The following is a 23,809-nucleotide window of genomic DNA, read 5'->3' on the forward strand; positions in this document are numbered from 1 at the left end:
AAATCAAACCCACTGCAACACGCACACAGATGGGGCAGCATTAACATCACCTGCCATAAACACGACCTTCTCCTCGGCACCTCCATGGCAAACAAATCCCTGGGTGCTCCTCAGGGAATCGCAGTGCCCTTAGGTATGAAGCTGGATCCTGCAGCACAGTTGTGCAGGGAGGCAGCTCCTGGTTTATACGCCTCTCTGGGTGCTGGGCTTTGGTTCTGATTTACTGTTTGTCATCCCACGCGAGTGGGCCTTGGTACGTCAGCTTGCTAGCCCTCAGATTTAGGTTACAGCTACCTGCAGCAGGCTGGGTGTGCTAAGCTGGCTGGTACTGCAGGATTCCTGAGCTTGGTACCGCAGCCAGCAGGAGCCACAACAACTGACAGCTGCTTTCAGAGTAACTGTTCAATGGCACGCGTGGGACGTACCTGGGGCAGCAGTGGTTACCCCATAAAACCAAGCTGGTTGCATTACTGCAGTCAGCAACCATCCTCAAAGCCAGGCAGAGGCACGGTGCCAAGCAAAGAAAGAGCTAGTGCTGGGAAAAGGGCACCCTTACACGGCTGGGAAACCATTTTCAGGCCAGAAGCTGTCGACAAGCTCAGTCACCTCCCTCCACCCCCCCCAAATTTACCTACAGAGCTTGCAAATAACTGGCAGGATTTGTGCTTCTGGGACTGGCTTTTGTGACTGTTGATGCTGTCAGTGGCACAGGGTGGGCAGGCCTCCAGAAACTGGGGTGGGTGACGTGCCCTGTGCAGCACCTGGGAGAAAAAAGCTGCCGCTACAAACGCAGGTCCAAGGAGCTGAGTGATACCCACCATGTAGTAGCCAGGAAGGAGCTTCTGGAGGAATTCAGCTTCCTTGTGCATCACAGTTTTTATGATGAATTCATCATCGCTGGTGACATAGAAGAGAGAGCCACTGGCACCAGGGTTTGACAGCTCTATCAGAGGCTCGTTACATAATGAGTACTAGGGAGGAAAAGGGAAAAAAAAAAAAAATAAAAAATGACGTTTTTAGCCCCAGCTCATTGCACACCGAGCTCTAGGCCCTTGAGGTCTTTCCCCAGCACACTGCCTCGTTGTGAGATTATGGGGTAGCAAAGCTTTAAAGGGAATTATTTTCATTATAGGCTAGGTCTAAGCAGCAAAGCTGATGGACAATTTACAATTAGAGAGTGAGATTACAGTTCAGAGCATCCCAACTGTTCAGAATCAAGCTAATCTGCTGCTTTCAGTAACATCCAGGCTTCATAATGACATCTTATCTTTTCCCATTGTGCATGTACGTGCGTACCACATTTAGGCTTCTTTCAGCACATTACTGCAAGCGCAGACAGAAAGATAGGATTTTAAGAGACATGACAGTCTGCTGAGGGCACCGCGTATCTCCGTGCTGGAGGGAACACGATGCACTGGCTGTTCTCAGCAGCCTCCTCTGCCCTCGTGCTCCCCTGCTACAGATGTGTTTTACAGCCACATCTCACCCCCAGTCTGTTGGAAACGCATGAAAAGGATGAGACCAGGTGTCCAAACAAGGAGAGGGATCAGCGCTAAGAACAGCAGGGGGTGCCGCATCGGGAGGACATTGCTAGATAACAGGATGCAAACAGCAGGTCCTCGGTTGAGGACATGCCTAGCAGCTGCAGAGAAACAGAAAGCAGAAGTGTGGACGTGCACTTTGCAGCGAGGGACCAACCCCAGGGTATCTGCGTAGGCTGAGCAGGTTCAGGGCAGCTCGTGTCAGAGCTGCCACAGCAAGGGGTAAGATGGGGAGAGGAAGGTAGGGGTACGTAAGGGCCATAATCAGAGCAATAAATTAAATGCTCATCATTACATACTGAAAACAGCTTTCAGCACTGCTCAGATTAATGATCCAAGACTTTATCAAGTTAATTATCTCATGCATAATTAAAGGCATTTGCTGCTGTGGCAGGCAAGAGAGAATCAGGGGAAACAGAAGCAACAAATCAGAGCTGTGACCTTTGCAACTGAGGCAGGCTCTTTGCCTCACCCGGGTTTTGAGCCACTCATCAAATCAGCCAGCATTATCTCAGATGGCACAGATGGGGAGCGCCGTTACTGTCAAGCCGTGCAATGGCACAGACTTGTTTCTTCTTGTGTGTTTTCAGCTATGGTTACCCCTGCCTACTGCTGAAGTCAGAAAAAAATGGCTATCAGAAGGGGGAGGTCGTGCACTCATTTAATGTGTCCTCCTTCCCAGTTCCACAAGTGTCCTGCTCCAAAGAGCGGGGTGTCACAAACATGCAAGGCGACCAAATTTAACCCCAGTGCACTCCAAGCCTCACCAGCTTGTATTACTAGGTAGTTTAGAAAACAGCTCCAAGGAGCTTTCTGAGCACAAGAACAAGCTGTGTTTTATTCCGTCTTCATAAGATGATTAACATAGCTACATTCACATAGTTCTCAAGTGAGTGCACAAGGACAAATTCCCGTCTTTGTCCTCAGAGCCCCAGGGGACGTTACAGGGTTGCACCCAGCCGAACACAAACCCCTTTTGCTTGTAAACACAGCAAGTTATTGTCACCACCAGCAAGAGAGGGAACCCTGTAACCCAGCTTAGCAGCACACACTTAAAGCAGATCATTTCCTCTCCCTCCAGTGTGAGCTAACAGCTACCTCTGAGCAAACGAAGGTTTTGGCTGAGTGGTGCTGCTCTTACTGGGACAGTCACTGGATCTCCTCCAAAACAGAACCCCCTAAAGCCACAGCCTGTTCCCACTCCTTGCTGGGATCAGAGAGATTCCTTGGCTCTTCTCTGTCCCTTTTAGGCAAGAGGAGCTGACAGCCTTGATTTAGGGGCAGATTTGCTGTATTGCTCCAGATCATCTCGAATAAAATAGGGAAGACAGAAAAATATATCCATACCAAATAATCATCTGGACGAATCCCAAAGAGTTCTCGGAAGTACCGAAAAGCCACTGGTGCATAGGTTTTGAACCTGAAGTCAGCGTAATGGTGAGCCGGGGTAAGATTACTTCCTTCACTGCACAAAACAGACATTACAGATGAGCGACCCTTTGTATCACCATTCGACAGATGGGTACGGCCACATCGAGGCTGCTGTATATGAAACTGAGCCTTGCAAAAAGACCTCTTAGGAACAAAGAAAGAAAAAAAGCCACCCATAACAAAACAGCTTTCTTCTGTGGCAGAACAACAGGAAAGTCGGTTTAAAATTATCTGCCAAAACCTATTTCCAAAGACTGCAAGGAATAGCTGCTTGTAAAGCTGAATGCATTTAACAGGGAATATAGCTTTCATGAGATTTGTTACAGAGAGTTAAAGAGCTCCCAGAATGAGCTTCCCCCTTGAAATTATACCGTGTTTGAGATAAAAATTCTACAGACAGGTAGAAAGAAAGCACACAGCAAGACTAACAAACCCAGCCATACAGCACTGTACCTTACATTGTGCTTCCTTGCAAGTCAGTGTTCTGTGCAATCTAACACTTCCCACTGCTATGTTTGTATGAAATAGATGCATATTTAAAACATTCAGAGCATCCATCTCTGTGATCTAAAGACAGATGGAAGCTCTCTTGAAAAATCAGCGAGAGGAAAAGAAATAAATCATCCGTCCATTTTGTTTCCCTGTCTCCTTTACCTCGGGAAAAAAATGCTCTCCACCACGTAGAAGTCCTGCATCAGGACATCTCTCTCCGGCTTGGAGCTCAGATTGCCGACAGTATATCCAATCCCTAGCTGGATGGCCCCCTTCAGAGTGGATGAAGTGGTCTGGCAGAAAGGAAAGAGCCGTCAGTGAGCATTTCCCAGCAGATTAGAACAAAAATATTCCCTGTATTACAATACAGCCAAGTCTGTGACTTCCACTGGGTCATCCTGAGCAGCATACACCACTAAACAAGTTCAGCTGACTCCTGAATAGGTGGATTCAGAAGGTCTGTAGTTCACAAGACTACACAGTCCAAGGGTGCTGCATAAAACCTAAATCAGATTGGTAGCTATTAACAAACTAAACCAGGAAAGCTCAGCTGTGCCATTTCTACTCCTGGCCCCAGCTTCTCAGCCTACCACTGACATCGCTACCGCCCTCCCACACCCCAAAACCAAACCTTTTTGTAAGTGGTTTCACCAGAAGCATCAACACCTCGATGGCCTATCTTCTTTCCTTGGCCAGGCTGTCCTGGAAGCGATGGTCCCTGCAACGAAAGGGCACGGTGACTTCCCAGCAGAGCAGGTGACCCGGCTGACACCAACAGGCAGAACAGCACAGGCTGGATCACATCACCACGACCATAAAGCATGGAGCGATCGCTACTACGGTGGAAAAAATCTGCAACCAGGTCTAATTGGCACTGGCAAGCTTTTAACAAGGCTGTCTGAATTATTTATTCATCCTTCAAGACAGGAGGGGTGAGAATACCCAGCCGCTCCACCCGACACCCTCAGTACTAACGGGGCACAGACCCTGAGCCAGGAAAGGTCAGCGTTGCCTCCCAGCTGCCAGGATTCCCCGGTTGCTTGCCTTTGGTTTCTCATCGATTTAAAATAGGGATGTATTAAATCAAACTGCGAGAAGCATATTTTTGAAAAATCCCATGCCCTGAGGTTTCATACCAACGCCTCACACTTGACTTGAGAAATAAAAGGCGGATAACACGGATAACGCAACCCCACTCCTGTGTTCACACGGAGATAATCCATTTAAGCAAGATCTCATTTGTTAACAGTTCAAAGGACAAGCCCACACAGGGTGAACTGCAAAAACAGCTCTTCCTGAAGTTTTGCAGAGTCTACAGAAACGCTGTAGGGCTGCCAGCACTTCAGAGGGAGACCAAATCTCCTCCTACCCCATCTCCACCTCTACTTCTGAGTCCATCCAGGCCGTTTTTGCTGATCCAGGAGGGAGCAGACGGCAGCTGTAGCCTTACCACCTGATGTGACCACGTTTGGTGAGGCTGGACACAGCTCCTGATGCAGCCCCAGGGCTGGGACTTGTTTGCTGTGCCACGGGGCAGTGTCCCACCCCTGCCCCAGCACCGCAGAGCCCATCAGATAGCTGCGACGGTCAGCGAGCACCAGAGACTTTTGGGGTTTTGTTACATTACGGAACAGCCAGGCCTTGGATGCACTTTAAGCAGTGTGCAGCGAGACCCAAGGTCATTTCCCAAGTGACAACATTATATCGCTCTCTCTCTAAGCACTGCACACAGTCATCTCTCAGAACTGATGTCTACAGCAGACAGCGTATAATTTTGTTCAGACTACAGAAGCTCTTTGTGTTTTAGCTTCTAATCAGGAGCTTGCAGCTATTTCTGGACAGGCTGCCTGTACTTCTGCAACTAAGGGGCAGCCTGATTTCTCCTTCAGAGCCTCACTTCCTACTCTGTTCTAAACATTTAGCACAGCCGAGCTCGCATCCAAACACTCCTTCTCCAAGGAGGTGTGATCAGCAGCAAAGATTTCCTTGCAGCTTCGAACCAGGGAGCTGCATCCTCTTACACGCAAGCCCAAGCTGCACTGTCCCACCTCTCCTTGTGGCTCGTCACCATCCTCAAAGCATTAACAGAGGTGGGCATTGGTTAGGAAACCACTGCTGTATGAAAATCAGCGACTGAAGTCTTTCACAGCCCCTCACTCTACTTCTACTGCATTTCCAGGGAAAGAAAGAGGGGGGCTATTTGCGTGTTGAAAAAAGCAATTAACTTTTACAGGATTTGAGTTTTCTACTACGCATATTTCTGGGTAGTCAAAAAGAATTAAGTGCCACATTCCTGGCAGCTTAGGGGAAGAGTTTTCTATTCATGTATACTAACGTTCAGCATCTCAGGTGAGAAATATGAAGGGCTATGTCAGAAAATCAGATAAAACAAAAACCATTTGAACACGGTGCCCTAAACCACAAGTGTGGGCTTCAGGGAACAGCTTTCAGCCACAGATCCTCCCACCAGATTCCCTGCTGCCAACTGTGAAGAGTTTTGCTCCAGAAGGTACCAGTGATTCAGCAACCTGAGACCTGGAGATGTGCAGAAAATCAGTCCCTCAAGATGCTCCCACCTCGGGGCTCCCTACTTTACAGCCACCTTGCCCCCTCCCAGAAGGGGATGAGACCCAACACAGAGCCCTGGAGGTGCCCAAGACGCGGAGTCTCCATCTGGAGACAGGAGGAGCTCCAGGTGCTGGTATGGAAGAAGTGTCCCCAGCCAGATCCAGCCTCTCACAGGCAGATGTCACGGAGCCACGGCCCAAACTGGCCACAGGGAGGGCAAAATCCCTTCCCATTTCTCTGTGGCTGTGGTCACACCAACATACAGACACCAGAGAGCTGCCATTAATTTTCTGTCTCCCAAATAACCTTACCAATACCAAATTCTCAGTAAACTTAAATGTATTTTAAACCCTGGCCCTGTTCAAAAAAGTCATGCGGAGGCATTCTCAAGAGCTCTGCGTTCTCATTTCTCAGCACACGATTTTCAAGAGCATCTCACCTCAGTGATGGCTGCTTTCTTTGGTGCCAGACCTGAGGAGAAAAAGGGAGAGCATTAGTAAAAGTAGTCACATGAGATTAAAACTACTCAGACAATAGCCTAATGCTTTGTTCCTTCAAGCAAGCTGGAAAGCCTTTAAAGCAGCTGCTTTTGCTCGGTTTTCAGTTTCAGTAGCACAGGAACCTGAAGTTATTGGGTTCACCCAATTTATAGCAGCACAAAGGTGCACCATTTTCCCTAGCAATATTTTTTCCCTGAGGTTTCAGTACAGAGCTCTTCCTAATCCCTGCTGCACTGCGAGCAACAGGCCCACGCCACGCCGCAGGCGGTTACGCACAGCGGCCCAGACACTTACGGAGCTGCTTTCCAGCCTCTCAGAAGGCCCTTGACAAAGCATATTGATAATTGAACCTATTTATAGAACACGAGGTCCAAATATATCACAAAATCAAATCCATCATTTATTTCTACCCCTGCCTTTGGGAGAAGCCACCACTTCTCCATTACAGCGAACGACAAAAAAAAAAATGTCGTGGTTTAACCCGACCGGCAGCTAAACACCACGCAGCCGTTCGCTCACCCTCCCCCCTCCCTCTCTGGGACGGGGGAGAGAAATGGAAAGTGAAGCCCGTGAGTTGAGATAAAGACAGTTTAATAAGACAGGAAAAAAAAATAACAAAAATAATAATAACAATAATAATAATGATGATACAATGGGGATAATACGAAAGTAATAATAGTATGTACAAACAAGTGATGCACAATGCAATTGCTCACCACCCGCTGACCGATGCCCAGCCTAACCCCGAGCAGTCCGGCCCCCTCCCCCCGGCTAGCCACCCCTATATATTGTTTAGCATGACATCAGATGGTATGGAATACCCCTTTGGCTAGTTTGGGTCACCTGTCCTGGGTCTGTCCCCTCCCAGCTCTTACTGCACCCCCCAGCCTGCCCGTTGGCAGGACAGAGCAAAGGCTGAGATGTCCTTGGCTTAGTATAAGCACTGCTCTGCAACAATTAAAGCATCGGGGTGTTATCAGCACTCTTCTCATTCTAAGCCAAAACACAGCATTCCACCAGCTACTAGGAAGAAAATTAATTCTGTGCTAACTGAAACCAGGACAAAAAAAAACAGCATTTTGCCTGAAGCTTTCAGATACGTGACCAGAGCTGGAAGCACCAAGCCATAACCCACAGCCCTCCTCCGACACAAGGCCAGCTTCTGCTCCCCTGCCCCGGCCGTGGCGAGCGCTGCGAGGAGTTTGGTGACCGGGGAGGAAGCAGCGAAGCCACACACGGGTCCTGCGGCTCCAGCCCGAGCCTCTCGGGAACAGGAGCGAGGACCTGGAGCTGCCGAGGAAGGCGAGGAGCTGCCCGCCCAGGAGGAGGTTGTGCAACCTGCAGGCCTGCAGCAGGGGCTTCATTTTGCAAGAGGCCAGGGAGCAAAACTCGAGAGCTGTGGCCGTGCAGAAGCAGGGCTCTTCATGAGCCCTTGACCGTTCCCCACTTAGGGCGAGGGGTGGGTTACACAAGCGCCTGTCGGCACGCGAGCCCTCCAGCTCGAGGGGAATACCTGCTCGAGCTGGGGGCAGTGGGAGGTGTCCAGTCCTTCAGGCTAGAGAGCAGGGAAAGCCCTGGAGGAACCAGCCCAAGGTTCTGCTACTTCAGCATCTCCCCAGCTGGCCAAAGAGGATTTAGGATGGTTTAACCGGGGCAACCGCTCGCCCTCCTAAAACACAAGCCGAGATGCTTCAGGGCTTGTTTCCAAAGGAACCTGAGCAAGAAGTCAGGCATAAGAGAGCACGCTGCTCTGCAGCTGAGAACAGCGATTCGGGTATATTTCAGGAAACATTTCGAGTGGGAAGCAGAATAAAACCAACAAAAACCCTTGGCAGGCACAGGGGAGATGGAATCGCGCTCAGGCAGAAGCGCTGAGGTTATCTCACGGGCCTGGGCAAACTGGGGATGCCCCAATGCAAACAGGGCACGTCCACGGGGTGTTTTCAGCAGTCAGCAATGCGAGCCCTCAGCAATGTGAGCCCCGACCCCAGGCTTTGCCTGCCTCTGTCTCTCTGGTGGTGAAATCTCCCATCACCCCGGGACCACACCGCGGCTCAGATCGGAGAATTGCTGCCGCCGGGCATCGCCACCTCAGACACTGCACAACGCACGCTTGGGTCCTGAGCTGGAAATTAGATCTTGGGCCTAGGACAAACAATTTTAAGGTCATTCAACACAAAGTCCAGCAAAGGCAGGGGAGCCAGGGCACTGAGAGCTCCCTGCTGAGCACTGCATCGGCTGGGAACGGCGCAGGCTGCTCCGCTCTCCGACTGCCCCGCGCTGCTGACGAGCCGCAGTAATCTCTTTTCTGCACTTTGTCACAATTCCAGAGCAGGAGATTATCTTTAATTTTGTGATAATTACCACAAGCTGCTTTCGTTCTCAGCTTGTAAGTGTCTGCTGCTGTACACGTACCAAGTGTGGAATCAACACCGGCGGCGTGCTCGCTGGGAGGGTGCTGGGGCGAGAGCCGGGGGTTGTCAGGAGGAACGATGCTTCAGGTGGCCAAGGGCATCACCAGCAAAACCTCTCCAAAGAGAAAAATCGGCTTTATGAAATCAACCCGTCTAGGCAGAAAATGAAAAAAAATCTTCCACTGGGTCCTCAGCACCCGGTGCTCGGCTGTGCTCGTCTCAAACAAGCTGACAGATGGCCTTGCAAAAACTGATTTAGCTCCAGCTTCGGGGTTATACACAGCCACGAGAGCTGGCGCTCGGGTCTGCGGGGCAGCGGAGCTCTGCCGGGGGAAGTTTCAATACTTAGCAAGCTAATTGAAATGATTCTTATCCGATTTGGTGCAGCTTAACGAGGGGGCACTCAGGAGCGTGAGGAGCAGCTCCAGAAGGAGAAGCCGAGGATGGAAGTGCAGCTCTGGGCACTGGTGGTGCTTCACGCGCGCCTGCCCTGCTGCTTTCAGCTCCTCTTCTCACCCACACACTGCTTCTGTTCGACCCCATGCAGACCCACGTGCTGCCCCTCAGAGCTTCAGCTGTAACACCAGGCCATTCCCATCCGATTTAACGCCTGTTTTTTTTCCTTACACCTCTGTCCACAGCCGCAGCTGGGTGTCCATCCCAGCAGGGTGCTCACGCACCACGGGCAGGGAGGGGACTCCCCAAACCCCTCCATGCCCCAAACTCTGATTTCTCTGAATTTAGCTCTACCCCTCCAGAGGAGCCTGAGCCTCCACACGATCAGACAACCCATCCCTCTTCTCATGCAATGTGTTGTGCCAAGTTGTTCAGGCATCTTTAGGCCCCTCGCCCCCGTTTACATCCTCTTGACCTCTCACTCCCAGTAAGCGGCACACGATGGGTGGGCAGGGGCCTCGTGTATCTCCACCAGCTTCATCACCCTCAGCAGTGAAGGGTCGGGAGCACAGCGGCTCCTGCATCCCCCAGCCTCTCTAGGTGCTGCCAGCTGGGACACGCAAGTGATGCCCAAAGTCAGAAAGTTGAAAATTCACCGATCCTTCAGGCCTAAAAGCAAAGCTTCCCAAAAAACAGAAAATCTGGTCCTTGCTGCCCGTGACCTATACTGAGTTTAAGGTAAAAACATGGGTTTCAAGTTTGACTCATGCGCAGAGAATAAATTAAAAAATAAAGCCAAGTAAACAGTCCCTAGGATCTCTCAAAACCAGCTAAAGCTGGTGATTCCAGCCACTGAAGAAGAATTTCCTAAGGAAGTTTACAAACAACCAAGCAGAGCTCTTATGTAAGACCTGACAGAGCCGACTTCTTTGTAAGACATATGCATAATCACACAAACATTTATAACTTATAAATATTTAATGCTTTAGGATGCACTGGAGAAGCAGTGGGAGCAGACTCGAATAGCTGGTGAAATTATCTGGGCTCCTCTGCCCAGCAGAGAGGCTGCTGCATCTTCAATAAAAGCTTCAGTTGTTTACTGGGAGAGACACACAGTGACTGCAGCTAAAAACACATCGGGAATAGAAACACCACGCCAGCTCTTCGGCTGGAAGCTGGGAGATTCTGGAGAGCCCCCCAAGTCCCCCCAAATGACTCCGGAGGTCTGGGTCTGATTTCACACTCATCTGACGAAGAGCAAGAGGGCACGAGCCACCTGAGCAACCCGCTGGGACAAGAGAAGGGGAAGGCTGCTGGCAGGGTGCGAGGATTGCTCGTTGGATTGGGCTGGGACCCGCATCCTGCGGGGAGAGGGCTAGGGCACGAGCTGTGCGCGGCGAAGGCTGTGCGCATGGAGCAGATGCGTTGCGGGAGAAAGACAGAGAGGGAGGCTGGAAGCAAAACACATCCGTCAGGAGAGACAGCTGTTACTCTCCATAAGGGACCGCTGAGAAAATTGAAGTTCAGGAAACAAAAAAGCGACTCAGAGAAGATGCCAGAAAACTCGACGCGGCTCAGAGCAGCACCCGAACCGGCACGCAGCCAGCCAGGGCGGCGTGGAAGGGCAACCCGGCCAGCAGGGAGCAGCCCCTCAACTTCTCACACCTGAACTGCACGGCTCCGGGTCCCAGCGAGCAGCACTCGGGACCAGGGCGATGAGCAGGGTGGAGGAGAAACCCCAGGGGCAGCAGCAGGGCTCCACAGCCACCCCGAGAAGGCAGCTGCTTGCAGCCTGCCCGCCCCAGGCACCCAGGGTGACCTGCTCTGGGGCCTCACATGCTGCCTCCCTGCGTGACAGCACCGGTTGATTGGGATGAGAAGCATCCAGAGGATGCATGAGATGCTCAGAGGAGGTGTGGGGGCTGCTCCCCCTGCGATGCAGGGTCTCTTCCCAAGGAGCTGTACCCGGCTGCTCTTCAGAGCCTGCAGTGCGCAGGGTGCTGCTGGAGAGCTTGGAGCAATGAAAAGGAAAATGAAGCAATCTGAGATAAATTCCGCTTGTTGGATGGAGTCTGTAAGAGCTTTAGAAAAGCAACGCAAGCTTTGACACCAACACGAATCCCTCGGGATGGTTTAGACCCCATCCAAAGCCCAAAAGTTCTTCACAGGGAGCTGAAACGCTGGCGTTCAGCAGCATCACACTGCGCCAGCATCGAAAGCCGGAGAGCAGCAATCCCATCTAATCCCTCCTCAACACCCAGGGCCAGGGTCCTGCGCCTCCCCACACCTCCCTTTGCTGTTTGGAGCCCCCTGGAACCAGCCCCGCTGGGGGGGAAGGATGCTGGCGGTCACACACCGTGCTCTGCTGCACCATCGCCATGCCCCACGCTTTCCCCGTGCCCTTTGTCTCGTTTACTTGAGCACAAACTCATCAGGGGAAGGAACAGCAGGGCCTGTACAAATTAAGGGAGAGAGCTTAATGTACCGGGGCAGCAGGACGGGGCCTCGGGGCACTGAGGTGGCACACATAATGTGCTCCCTGCCTCCCTCCCTGGGCACTTCCATAGCTGAGCTCCTCGAGCACCAAAGACACCCAGCGCCTGCTTTTCTCTTTAATAAAAGTTTTTATGCAGAAACTCCTCCTGCCTCGGAAATAACCCATTTACCCCAGAGCAGGAGGCCGGGCACAAGCGGGAGGCAACGCGCTCCTGCCCGGGTGCCGGATGGGATCAGCTCCTCGGGATGCGGAGTGCTGAGCCAGGACGTGCCCTGCTGGAACGTTCCCCTGACAGCTAACCAAAACGCGCTTGCAGCAGGGAAGCCCAATTACAGCGGGGAACGAGCAGGACAAGACAGGGGAAATGAAATTTAAAAGGAACTGATTTGTTTCCTTGTCTCGGATCAGCTGCACGCAGAAAAAAAAGTACAATTTCCGAGCGCCTACCCCGAACCGTGTGACACATCTGACAACAAAGCAAAAACAAAAACCTCATCAAGAGCAGCGCGCACACAACAGCTGACGCCCAACAGCGGAAAAAGGCTGCAGCCGCTCGGCTCCACGCTGTAATTATGCAATCCAGTGGGACGCTCGGGCTCGCATCTGCTGGGTGGGAAAGGTGCAGCCTTATCTGAACGCGGCGTTCCTGCCGCCTTCCACGCCGCCGGTGGCGGGAGGAGCGAGCAGAACGCGCTCCCCGGCACGTCCGGGCGCCCTCCCCGCGGGGCAGCGGGCGAGACGTGCCCAAGGTCGGCAGCCGGCAGCTGCGGCGGGGACGCCGGCCTCTTCCTAGCCCCCGGCTCTGCTCCTTATTGCGGCCTTCAAGCCCGAGTCTGCCTGCCTGAATGCAGAGCAAAGCTTGATTAGGATTAATTACAGGCAGCAAGCGGCGCGCCGGGAAGCGCACCCAGGCCGGAGCCAGCTCCCTGCGCCCCCGACACCCAGCAGCGAAACCACGACGCCAATTTAGAGCCAGGCCATCAGAGGCCAGCACTTTGAAGCCACGTTCCTTCGGGTCGCTCAGCAGAGCTGTGGCATCCAGCAGCCTCGGCTCGGGGCAGGACGAGCCCTGCATCCCCCAGCAGAGGTCCCAGCCGGCAGCGGAGCTGTAGCTTGGAGTGAAAAGGCAAGAGGGGGCAGAATCCCTCTCCTGACGTCCTCCCAAGCTGTGCTGCGGCACAAAAACAGGGACCTGAATGCAGTGCTGGTCCCCGTGCGGCCAGCACCAACCACCCTTTGCTGCTTTAGATGTGGTTTTCTACAGCCACAAGGCCCCGGAGAGCCGTTTCCCCACCCAGGCCGCAGGAGCACAAGGCAGCACAGCGCAAGGGCTCAGTCCAGAGCTCGCCCCTGTCCCCTGAGCACCATCAGACATCAGTCCAGCAGACACTGAGAGCTCAGGAATTTGGGTTATAGGAGACATCAGTCTGTCCCCCACCTCAGCCCTCAGCCCTTTCTCAGTGCTCCGAGCTGGGAATCCCTCCCAGGCTGTTCATGGCTTGCACCACTTCACAGCATCTCCCTGTCCGTGTTACTTGACAGAGCTTCGTCCCGTTGCTCGTTTACTGCCGGGAATTATTTCCAGGCTAAATTAAGAAAGGTGTCTCCCTTCCCACACGCCCCATTTTCAGACCTTTTGGAAGAGGTGCTGAAGTCCATTAATACAGTCACAGCGAGTAAAGAAACCTGCCCCAAAGTTCCCAATCACGGCCCACCCCAAAGCCAGGACACACAGAAGTTACACAGAGAGCACAGCTTTAGGGCTGTGGGAGCTCAGCACCACAACCAGGAGCAAACCCCAAAAGCCCCAAAAGCAGAGGCAGCCCTGGCCAAAGGGCACACAGCTGCCCGAGGGCCACCCTTCCCGAGCCGTCCTGAAGACGCACCTGGAGTTTTAAGGAGCGGGCTATTTCCTGATCTACTCTGCAGCCAAAGCTGCTCGGCTAAATCCTCTAAGGTTTAATTCCACTCCTGCTAATGTCACTTGACAGAGATTTTCCTGGGGTGCTCAAACTCCGAAGACTAAAAGGGGATTTCAGAACGGGGTCGCGCACAGCGTGCGTCACTGACACAAAGTCCTTCGGGCCGCGGGCACCAGGTGGAGCGAGCCCCCCTTCCCCGGGCACTGCGAGGGACACGGATTCGGTGTCACGGTGCCGAGGACAAGGCCTGGGTGGGAGAGGAAAGGGGAGACACCTGCAATTTCTGCCGGTTTCAGACCCAGGTTTCAAAGGCAGAAGTGGCAGGTCGCGGTTCCAGACCTGACTGCTTTCTGAGCTCGGTGTGGGACGCAGCCCCACGACAGCACGTCCCCCCGGCGGGGATAACAGGCACAGCCCTCGAGTTGACAAGGATCCTGGAGGTCTCTTCCAACCTAGATGATTTTGTGATTCTGTGAAAAACCCGCAATTCCACAGATGGGATAGGAACAGGGTACCGGTGGCGCGTCTTCACTCCGGGTCTCTGCGTCCGTACAAACCTGAGCTTTTGCTGCTGTAACAAGGAGAACTTCCAAGGCCTCGGGCTGCGTGCAGGTCTCATCCGAGCCCGCCAGGCAGCGAGCGATCAGATTTCTTGGCCTCGCACAGCACTAACGACGCCGACTCGCGTGTGGCTGAAGGCCAGGTCTGGCTGGCGCTGAGCTGCTCCCCAGCACCACCTCCACCCTCTCTACGTGGCTCCACACAACCCACCCAAGCCCACCAGCAGCCCCGTGGCTGGCCTGCCCTGTAGGGTAAACTCTGCTTAACCCATCCCAGACACCACAAATCCTTTCCTGCAGGTGGATCCGGGACAGCCAACAGCCCCAGACCAAGGAGGCACCAACGCTCTGGTCCTCACCTCGTGGCTGTGAGCAAACCTCGCCGACAGCAGCAGCTCCATCAGACCACGTCCCCACGCCGTGAGGCCAAGGGAAAACCTCCAGGGAGAAAACTGCTGCTGCAAGGTGCAGGGGACTGCAGGTTAAAAATGAATTTAACTGCTGCTCGCCACCCCATTCTCTTCTCACCTTGTTATGGCCACTTGTGCTCTCTGTGACCGGAGTGTTTTGGTCTGATGCTCCCGCTCTGCTCTAACAAAGGCACCTGAACAGATGGAACAAAACAAGCCACGGCAGGACAAGCTCAAAAGATGAAGTGTGCTGCCAAAATCCCTAACTCCAAGTTTCAGCAACCAGCCTCTTCTCTCCCCGGGAGCCTGGCCGTGGCGTGGCAGCCAGTGACTCAGCTACTCGCTGAAAATAAGTAACCTGGAGAAAATAAAAATCAACAAAGCTTTTGAAAAGACTTCTAGAGCTTGGCATAAATGCAAATAGGTGAGACGGGCCTAGAAGGCAAGAAGGAAACCTGCTGCCTGCGCTGGGCTGCAGGGATGTGGCTGTTGCATTATGCTGGAGATCGGGGACAGCCTCCTCCAACACCGGGAAGCACAACGTGGCCAAGAGGCTCCTCCTGGCACAGGTCTGCAGCTGGCTCACGACCCAGGGCAGGGAAGCAGCTTCTCCAGCCCGGCCAGGAGCATCTGCACTGGGAGGCCAAGCCAGGCACTTGCTGCTGCTGTATAACAACGAGCAGCTCCAGCCTTTTATGTCCTCGTTTGAGAGCAAGATCTCTTCCACCCTAAGCACAGGTACGCACCCTAAGCGCAGGCACAGCAGGAGCTCACTGAACACAAAGGTGGATGCGGGGAGCATCGGGCTGCAGAGATGAGCACACCTGGGGAGAGCCCGAGACACAGGCGCTGAGAGGACCACGTTCAGCAGGCACAAGTCTGAGGTGCAACTGGGAAAACTTCTTGTCTCCCAGGTCCTGAACCGGTCCTGAACCGTGAACAAGTTGATGCTGAGCCCATCTTGGGGCTTCACTCAGCTTCTGCCTGGTACAGGGGAAAACTGGGGCTCCTCTATGGGGAATAGGTATGGAAAACAGAAACTGAAGACAGCAGCATTGAGTGAACCAAAGCCCACCACTTCTGAACCACACGGTTTTGTAAAAAATGTCTTTCAGGAGCTTTAAAACTGCTCACCAAGACTTCAGTAAAGCCTGAAACGAAGCCATGCACCTGAACCTTACCACCACGACACACATCAGCCACACACACGCTGCTCCCAACTTGGAGGAAGCTGGGACAGCACGGTCTGCTCCTGGGTTTGGGGAGAAACCCAGGAGTCAGCCGAGCAAACATCACACGGCGACCCCACAGCACACGGGGGAGGTTTGGGTTCCTGCTCCCAGCTCAGGGGGCAGAGACCTGCAGGAGCTGAGCCGTATGGCAGCGGTGTGTGTTGTGGGGTGGGAGGAAGAAAAAGAAACGGGCAGTGCTGCTGGCTGACAGCTCCTGAACAGCTCTCAGCAGGGAAGGTAAAACCCCAGGTAAGAAGTCCCACCAGTTCAGCTTCTCCTTCCCCAGCTCCCAGCCCAGCAATCTTCTCGCAGACCACCAAGCAGCGGGGCTCCTCCGCCGTCATCGCTGAGACTTCCAGGAGTTATTTGCACAAAGCACAGCAAAATGCAAGTCGAAAGGCTTGGAGCTGCTGGATGTCCATGGGAAGAGCCAAAGGCAGCTCTGAGGAAGCAGAGCCAGCCTGCGGGCACGGCGAGGTCATTCAACAATGGCCATGGCTGAGCTGAAGGGCTCTGAGGCTCCGGGCAGGGACAACGCTTCTCCAGTTCCTCTTTGCTGAAGTGGGTGCATCGGTTTTGCCAGAACTTAAAGGCCAACCATAAGGCAAAGGACACATGGAGACCGCTGTCTTGGCAAGTCAGAGCAACCCAAAGCAGAAGCTCTAATAGAAAACACGAAGTAAGAGGCAGCACTTGCCACTTCTGCTGGTAATCTCTTTGTTTTTCCTTTAGACGAGCAGCTGCCATTCAGGCACGTCTCATCCTGTCCTCCCATAGCCCTTGGAGAGCTCCGCGTTGTTACCAATTCAGTAGTTTTTCACCCCACCTCAGAGAAAACCTGCATTTAAGTTTTGTTTTTATTGGATGGTGCGAAAAACCCACCTCACCTCTCCAAGTGACACTTTGCTCTGCATGCTGGTCATTCCCAGCCTTCTCCTCCTCCTGGCTTTCAGTTTAGAAAAAAAAAAAAAAAAAAAAAAAAAAAAAAAAAAGAAACACTCAGAATAAAATTATTCTTTGGGTTTTCAGTCCTGGGAGCTGGAGAAGCCGTTTGTCCTCTCCGAGATCGGTTAGGAGCCCTCAGTCTCTACACTTGCCTTCCCACCAACACGAGAGCAGTTTGCAGGCATCAGTTCCTCCCAAACCAGGCTCTGAGCAGCGACCAGAGCCCTGCCAAGCAGTGCACACCATCAGCAGATCATCCCTGGAGGCTCCTCGATTTAACACCAGCCCGTATTGACCACCTCTGGAGCTGGCACACAACGGGCAGCCGAGTTCACTGCGTTCCAGGGAAACGGATCCGGGCGCTGCTGTCCAAAAAACACGAGTGCCCTGCCTGGTCTTGGTCTCACTTTACAGGCACAGCCCCACGGCTGTCAGGGCTCTGAGGGTTATACACGAGAAATGCCGGGGCTGGGCAGCGAAGGAGCCACAAAAATCAGGTAGCAATTTCAGGGTGCTCACTCCTTCAGCTTCTCATTTGCTTTAATAAGCATTTCCTGGCATTACCGGGCTGGAAGCCTGGCTCTCGGCGGAGCGTCCCAGATAGTTAATCCACCAGGGACTCCTGCTTAGCACCGAAACGAAAACAAACAGCCAGCCCTCAGAGACCGAGGTGGAGAAAGACCATGTCATCATTTTTCTTCCATCCAAATGAATTTAAACCCGAAGAGATGCCGGCCTGAGCGGAAGTATTCTGGGATTAAAAGCAGCACACGCATCAGAAAAGCACCTTTAAGGAATTAACATTTCAGCTTCTCCCAAGCAGAGGCTTTATAAACTGTTACTAGAAAAATCGAACGCAGCACAATCTGCATCCCCTAGAAAAAGTTATCTTGGGACATAAGTTAGCATTACAGGGAAAAAAAAAAGTAATAAAGGAAGAATAAGTGAATAAATGGCTGCTCTTCCGGATTTCAGCCCCAATCACTGAACAGTCCTTACAAACACGAGAATTATCCCCTGGCAGGTGCTATCTGAGCCCACAGCCCACCAGCATCCATGGGCCCCCCTTTGCCTTATGCCCGGGTCCCACCTGGGCAGTGCTCGCGCTGTCACGCAGCGCACGGCACTCGGCGCCGACAGGCACAGCTTCGAGACGCTCTCATTTTCTGCTGCCTTCGTTCCAGCTTTGAAGTTTGGGCCTGTTTTACATCTCTATAGCTTGCTTCTCTGCCAGCAAACCCTGCGTCTTGTACGCTGCCCCCATCACCACGCGCCCAGACAGATGGCGAGAGCGGCACCAAGGCTGCACGGAGGGAGAGCTGTCGTTTCAGAGCCACTGATTTACCAGGGACATTTTGGGTGGTTTCAGGTATTGCAGCTGCCCTCACAGAGATTCCCGATTGCATCCCTCTTCCTCTTGGCGTGGGGATGCATGGGATGCAGACAAAAAATAGGGCAAAACCCAGGAAACTGGAGGGACCCGAGTTTCACATCAGCCCCTAACCCCAGCGGCTGCCGGTGCAAAGCCCCTCTGGACATGCTGGGGAAGGTGGTGATTTCAGCCAGCTGCCTCCCTTTGGAAAATGCTGCCATGGGCAATTCTGCCTTGAAAAGTCCACGGAATTTGGTCCATCAGAGAGACTACAGGGAGAGAAGCGCTGCTGCAGCTGTACCCTGCCTGCGCTAGAGGCTTTGATAACGTTTTCCTTGTGCTGCCGAACACACAAGCAGGGATCAAGCGAGCATTAAGGTACAGACGAGTTTTCCCTCTCCTTTCAGAGGGGTCAGCAAAACAAAACTGCTTCTGCCTCGTGCCGGAGCCTCCCCTCTGCCCGCAGTTCAGCATCATGAGCTTCACCTTCCCCCTCGCCCCAACGAGGCGCTCTGCAAAAGGAAACCAGGCCACCCAGACGGTGGCAGCGAGAGACTCCAGCTAATCACCTTCATTTTACTTTGCAAACTAGAAACTTGGGTTTCTGGGCCTCACGCCAAGCCCGAAGGCTTTCCTTAAATCCCTCAGATCTTCAGGACCTTGAGTAAAATCCTGATCCAGTGGACATCAGAGGCAAAACCTAAGGAAAGTTTGGCTTCTGCGTGGCCAGAAGCTGCCCGGCCTCTGATAAAGCTGTACAGAAACGCAACGAAACCAGGCAGGATCCAAGAGAGGAAGAGCAGCAGTGCCTGACCCCAGACCCACCAGGATCCCACCGTTTGTGCTGACCCACAAGAGAGCAGCAGCACGTGCTGTGTCGGTGAGATCGGCCGCTGCAAGCCCCCAGCCCGCTTCAAGCCTTGCAGCCTTCAGAGCTGTGTCTTCGGCTTTGGAAAGACTTCCCCAAATCTTTCCCAACCTACCAGTTACATAAAAATATTTCTCAGACGTTCCAAAAGCTTTGTGAGCTGCACCGACGTGCCAACCTAACGCTCAAGTTTCTCAAATTGATGTAAAGTGACCTTAATTACCTCAGCTCACACGACCCTAAGTGAGGACTGAAAAACCATGCGGCCCTTCCAAACCAAACCTTCCTCACCAGCAGGCTGAAAGGAGCAGTTTTGGGACGATGTTTACGCAGCTCCTTGCACAGTGACTGAGGCGTTACCGTAACTGCGCCGCTGCCCAATTCCAACCGGAGAAAAACACGAGTAAGGCGGCAGGAGCTCGGGAGGATGCTATTAACTCGCCCTTCAAACCAAATCTGTTCCACCCACAAGTCAGAAATTCCACCCTAAAAACCATAATTGGGAACACCTTGAAGCCATTTAGCTTAAACACAACTGCTGCTGTTTTGCTCCAGTGGTGGAGAGGTTGTTTTTTTGGTAAGAAACTGGCAGAAAAGCCTGCAAAGGTCACAAAACGCTCTGAGGGTAAAAACAGCAAAGCGGGGCTGTGCCAAGCACACGTGGCTGGGACTCTGCAGGAAAGGGAGAACAGACTGAGACAACCACGTTACCTCTGTGCTAAACACGTGGTCTAACAGTGGTGCTGCCCAGCTCCTTGCTCCCCACCCTTCCTGCCCCACCAGGGGCTCAGAGACCCCGCGCTCGATGGCACGCCGGGTGGGCACCCAGCCCTGGGCAGGGAGGCTGGAAGGACGCCCACACATCAGGTTTGAACTCACACGGGAGTGACTTCGCAGATGATGCTTATTTTACTGGAGATTCCCCGTGTTTGCCATGCCAGCCCTCAGTTCCATCAGGCTGTGTCACCAGCCCCCGCAGATCCAGACCTCAACTCACTCGGGGCAGCAAAACAAAGCAGCAGCTGAGCACAGCCAACGCCAATGGGGAGAGAAAGGTGGAACTGGCAATGGAAATAGCAGCTTGCCAGGCAGCAAATGAAAGGGAGGAAATGATCCCGGTTAATTCTACTCTTGCAGGATCCTAACATGGTCACCAGCAGGGCCCAGAGCATCCGAAGCACCCGTTCTGAAGGGCAGCACCCGACGTGTGCTGAGCCTGGGGTGTGTGGGAGAGGCTGCCAACACCAGCCCTGCAAATGGCTGCGTGAACACAGCTACCTGGGCTCAAGAGCAGATCTCTCTGCCTCCTATGGAAAAAAACAAACAAACAAAACAAACAAAGCAACGAAACAGCTGGGGAGTTACTCTTAAGTACTAAATTCTGTACAGGAGCAGACACCCACCTAACTCAAAGCATCCTCAGAACAGAAGACCCAAAGAAGAAATTTGTAGATGTCTACCATAGTATAGGGACACAGAATGGGTTAAATAAACCAGAAGTTTGACAGAGCTCCACCAGAGGAAGCACTGCAAGTTTAAATGACAGGAAAATCCCTGCTTTGCTACGGGGACCCTCAGAGCCAGGTCTGCAGGAGCCAGCGAGCCCCACGCCAGAGCACGGCTCAGCAGCTGCCACCGAGCACAAACCCCGAGCAGCCAGAGCACAGGTGGAAGCCGAATTAAACATCGTGCCCCTGAGCGGTGGGGAGAGATGTAACATCGTGCAGTAAAGTGAGAAGCTGCTTTCAGACACCAGGGGTTTGGCCGGCACCAAGTTCCCCACGCTTGCAGCGTGCCCATGCCCGACACATCCCCAGGCTCCTCCAGCAGCAGCAGTGAATGTGCCCAGGCTGGAATTGTGACAGTCCCCAGGCTGTGACACCGCTGCCTGTGCCGGAGCAGCTACAGGTGGCAGCACCCCACACGTCCCCTTCCTTCCCACAGCAGCAGCACCGACCCCGGGCAGGCAGCTGGCTTCCCGCTTCTGTTCTCTCCCCGGGAGCCTTCCCCACCCTCTCCAAGTTTCCTAGCAAGCAGCAATTTCCGCAGAGAGAACATGCAGATTCTGCTAATTACAGACGAGAGGAGGGCTGTGCCCCCCCTGTTCCTCGCTCCGGATCCCAGCCGTGCAGGCGGTGATTGGGCATTGTGAGGTTCGCTTTCTGCAGCTCCGGATCTGTGCAATTATCCAGGGGCAGTTCTCGTTACTGCCGTTTGCATAGTCTGTCAATTGTGTCTCCACGCTGTAAAATAACGCTGCCCGTCCTCAGAATCACAGCCTCTTCCTGGGCACCAGGGAACATTGAAGAGACCCACTCACGCTGCACGCTGACTCTAAGTTTGAGGCATCTGCAACCTTTAAACGGCGCTAGGACAGAGCGGTGGCTTTGCTTTCTTCAAGGAAAGGGGGAAGAGAAGCCAAGGTGCAGGCTGTGACGGCGAGCTGCTGCAGAGGTGCGAGGGGAGCAAGGCACAACACCATGGGACGAGCCGTGAGCCCCAGGGCAACCGAGGGCACCGGGGCCTCCCGATTTCCTCCTCGCCGCTGCAGCACGTGCTCTGACTCAGCCTGGGTTATTCACCACAAGCCAGTGCAAAAACCCACACGTACGCCGGGGAAGCCGCAAAAACACACGATGGAAGACAACGACACTTAATTAGGGGTTGACAGCGTCTTCTGCTCAAACACGTGGGTGAGGAGAGACAAAGTGACAGAAATGCTGCTCTGATTGCTTTTAGCTTTTTAATTACAGAAAACGTTTCCCAGAAAAAGTTCTGAGGTTAACTCGGCTACTGGCAAACGCTGAAAGACACGACGAGTGCCAGGCTGCCTAGGAACAAAGCATTTCGGAGACCTACCTAAAGGAGGAAAAACCACAACGTCACCTTTTTGTCAGTGGCTCTTTCAGGGCTGCTCGGAGAGGCCAGCCGCCCCTGCCACAGCCTCCAAAGCGCTCAGAGAGGAGGTGGGAAGCTTGAAAAGCCAGGACACGCTTTCCCTTTCAGCATGCAGCGACCCAGGCGGGCAGGCGAGCGATGCTGGGCGCTCTGCTGAGACACCCAGCGCTGATACAGATCAGGACCAAATTCACTTCTCGCAAACCATCGCTTTTAACTTCACCCTCTTCTTCCCTGCACTTTTGCGCTTCAATTCCAGCATCAAACAGCCTTCTGCTCAGCATCCCTCGCAGTGCCTTGATTTACTTTTCAGCTGGGCTCCCGTTGTGTGATCGCTGTGGAAGCGGCCGCACGCAGGCAGGGGGCACGGCACGCGCCTTCCTTGCAGCATCCTCCCCTCGGGGGACAAGGCGAGCGGCTGCGCCTGTTTGTTGAAGGCAGAGCGGTGCAACCAGCAGCAGGCAGCAAACAGGGAGAAGGTGCTGGTGCCAGCAGCACAGCTTTGCCAACGACTTACAGGAAACGACAACGTTGTGCTTCCCTCGGTGCCTGCACCAGGCACGGACGGGTGAGGACGCAGCAAGCGCCGTGCAGGGCTGTCCCCCTGCAGCAGCTCCCAGCTGGGAGCCTGTGCGAACAGCCGGGGCTCTGCGCCTGCACAGGGCTGCCAAAATCAGCTTCTGCCTGGTCTGTGGTCACCCACATCCAGCCTGATGTGACTGAGATCAATCCCGTTCTTCAGCACGTCCACAAAGCGACCCAGCTCGCAGGCCTAGGAGACGACAGCTTGGGAGGCAGCAGAAGGGAAGCGGCTCCGTCAGCTGGGTCACCAAACGAAAACTGAATTTAAAGGGGACCACCAGGCTTTAAAAATAAATAAATAAGAGACCTGGGTTTGGGAAACAGGAAAACCCACCCGGGACTTTTTCTCCTGTTCTGCTGCTATCTGTGAGCTCAAACACAGCCACCCCCCTGCCCTCCCCGACAGCGGGGCGTGCGAACCAGGCTGCTGAAGGTCACCGCCACCCAAACACTCCCAGCCCTCGCCGTGCTACCAGCTGGCACGCGTTTCTCCTCCAGCTCCACCGCTGATATTCCCCTGCATGGTATAAAAGGTGCAGCGTGCGGGTTAATTGACCCCAGGGAACTCCTGAAGCTCCCCTACGTGCAGATGGCACCGGCCCCGTGCTCCCGGAGCAGGTACAGCGGTGAGGTTGGGCACGAGGCACCTGCTGGGGCTCCAGAGATTAATACGGGGTCGCAGGAACATGCTCAGCAGCCCAAAGAGGGAATAATCGAATGCGACAAAGCCAGGAGCAGCATGTGACGAGAGCAGCTCCCCGCGCCTTCGTCGGGGTAGCGCCCAGCCTCGGCAGACCTATTTCGGGACTCAGCCGGCTGCGCCTGAACGACGTGTTGGTGAAAAAAAAGAGAGCGCTGGAATTCCTGCTTCTGCTTTCCAGGCTGCAGCCACCTTATATGGGAAAACCGTATTTAAGGTTGTGCATCTGGCGAGAGCCCACAACGGTCGTGTCAGCGATCCGCTTCGAAAATCGGTCCCAAACCACGCGCTGGGTGCTCCCGGGGGAGCCCTCCTGGAGACGCTCAGCGAGCCAACCGGGGCACGTGGGCAGGCCCAGCGCCTGCTGATTGCAATTAGATCAATCTTACATCGATCGCTCCCCTCCACTGGTTCTCCAGCCTGGCTGGACACCCGACAGGACTGCCCCTCGCACCCCTCCCGGCCCCCACAGTCCCGGCTT

At 53.7% G+C, this 23,809-nt stretch overlaps 1 protein-coding gene across 8 annotated transcripts in view; it reads right to left on the reverse strand.

Annotated features, from left to right (window-relative positions):
• The window catches only part of PIP5K1C (phosphatidylinositol-4-phosphate 5-kinase type 1 gamma), a 43,569-nt gene that overhangs the window by 17,506 nt on the left and 2,254 nt on the right, over positions 1 to 23,809 (reverse strand). For 7 of the 8 annotated variants that reach the window (XR_014619181.1, XR_014619182.1, XR_014619183.1 and 4 more), the window contains exons 2-6: positions 6,472 to 6,503; positions 4,096 to 4,182; positions 3,627 to 3,757; positions 2,889 to 3,006; positions 819 to 971 (exon numbers count right to left, since the gene is read on the reverse strand). Coding sequence is in view for 3 of the 8 variants with exons in the window: in XM_084302791.1 (XP_084158917.1) it covers positions 819 to 971; positions 2,889 to 3,006; positions 3,627 to 3,757; positions 4,096 to 4,182; positions 6,472 to 6,503 (521 nt within the window). In the remaining 5 variants the exon portion in view is untranslated. The remainder of the gene's footprint in view (positions 1 to 818; positions 972 to 2,888; positions 3,007 to 3,626; positions 3,758 to 4,095; positions 4,183 to 6,471; positions 6,504 to 23,809) is intronic. The other variant, XR_014619180.1, reaches the window with a different exon arrangement.

The sequence above is a fragment of the Netta rufina genome, assembly GCF_964035555.1.
Source record: "Netta rufina genome assembly, chromosome: 28".
NCBI lineage: Eukaryota > Metazoa > Chordata > Aves > Anseriformes > Anatidae > Netta > Netta rufina.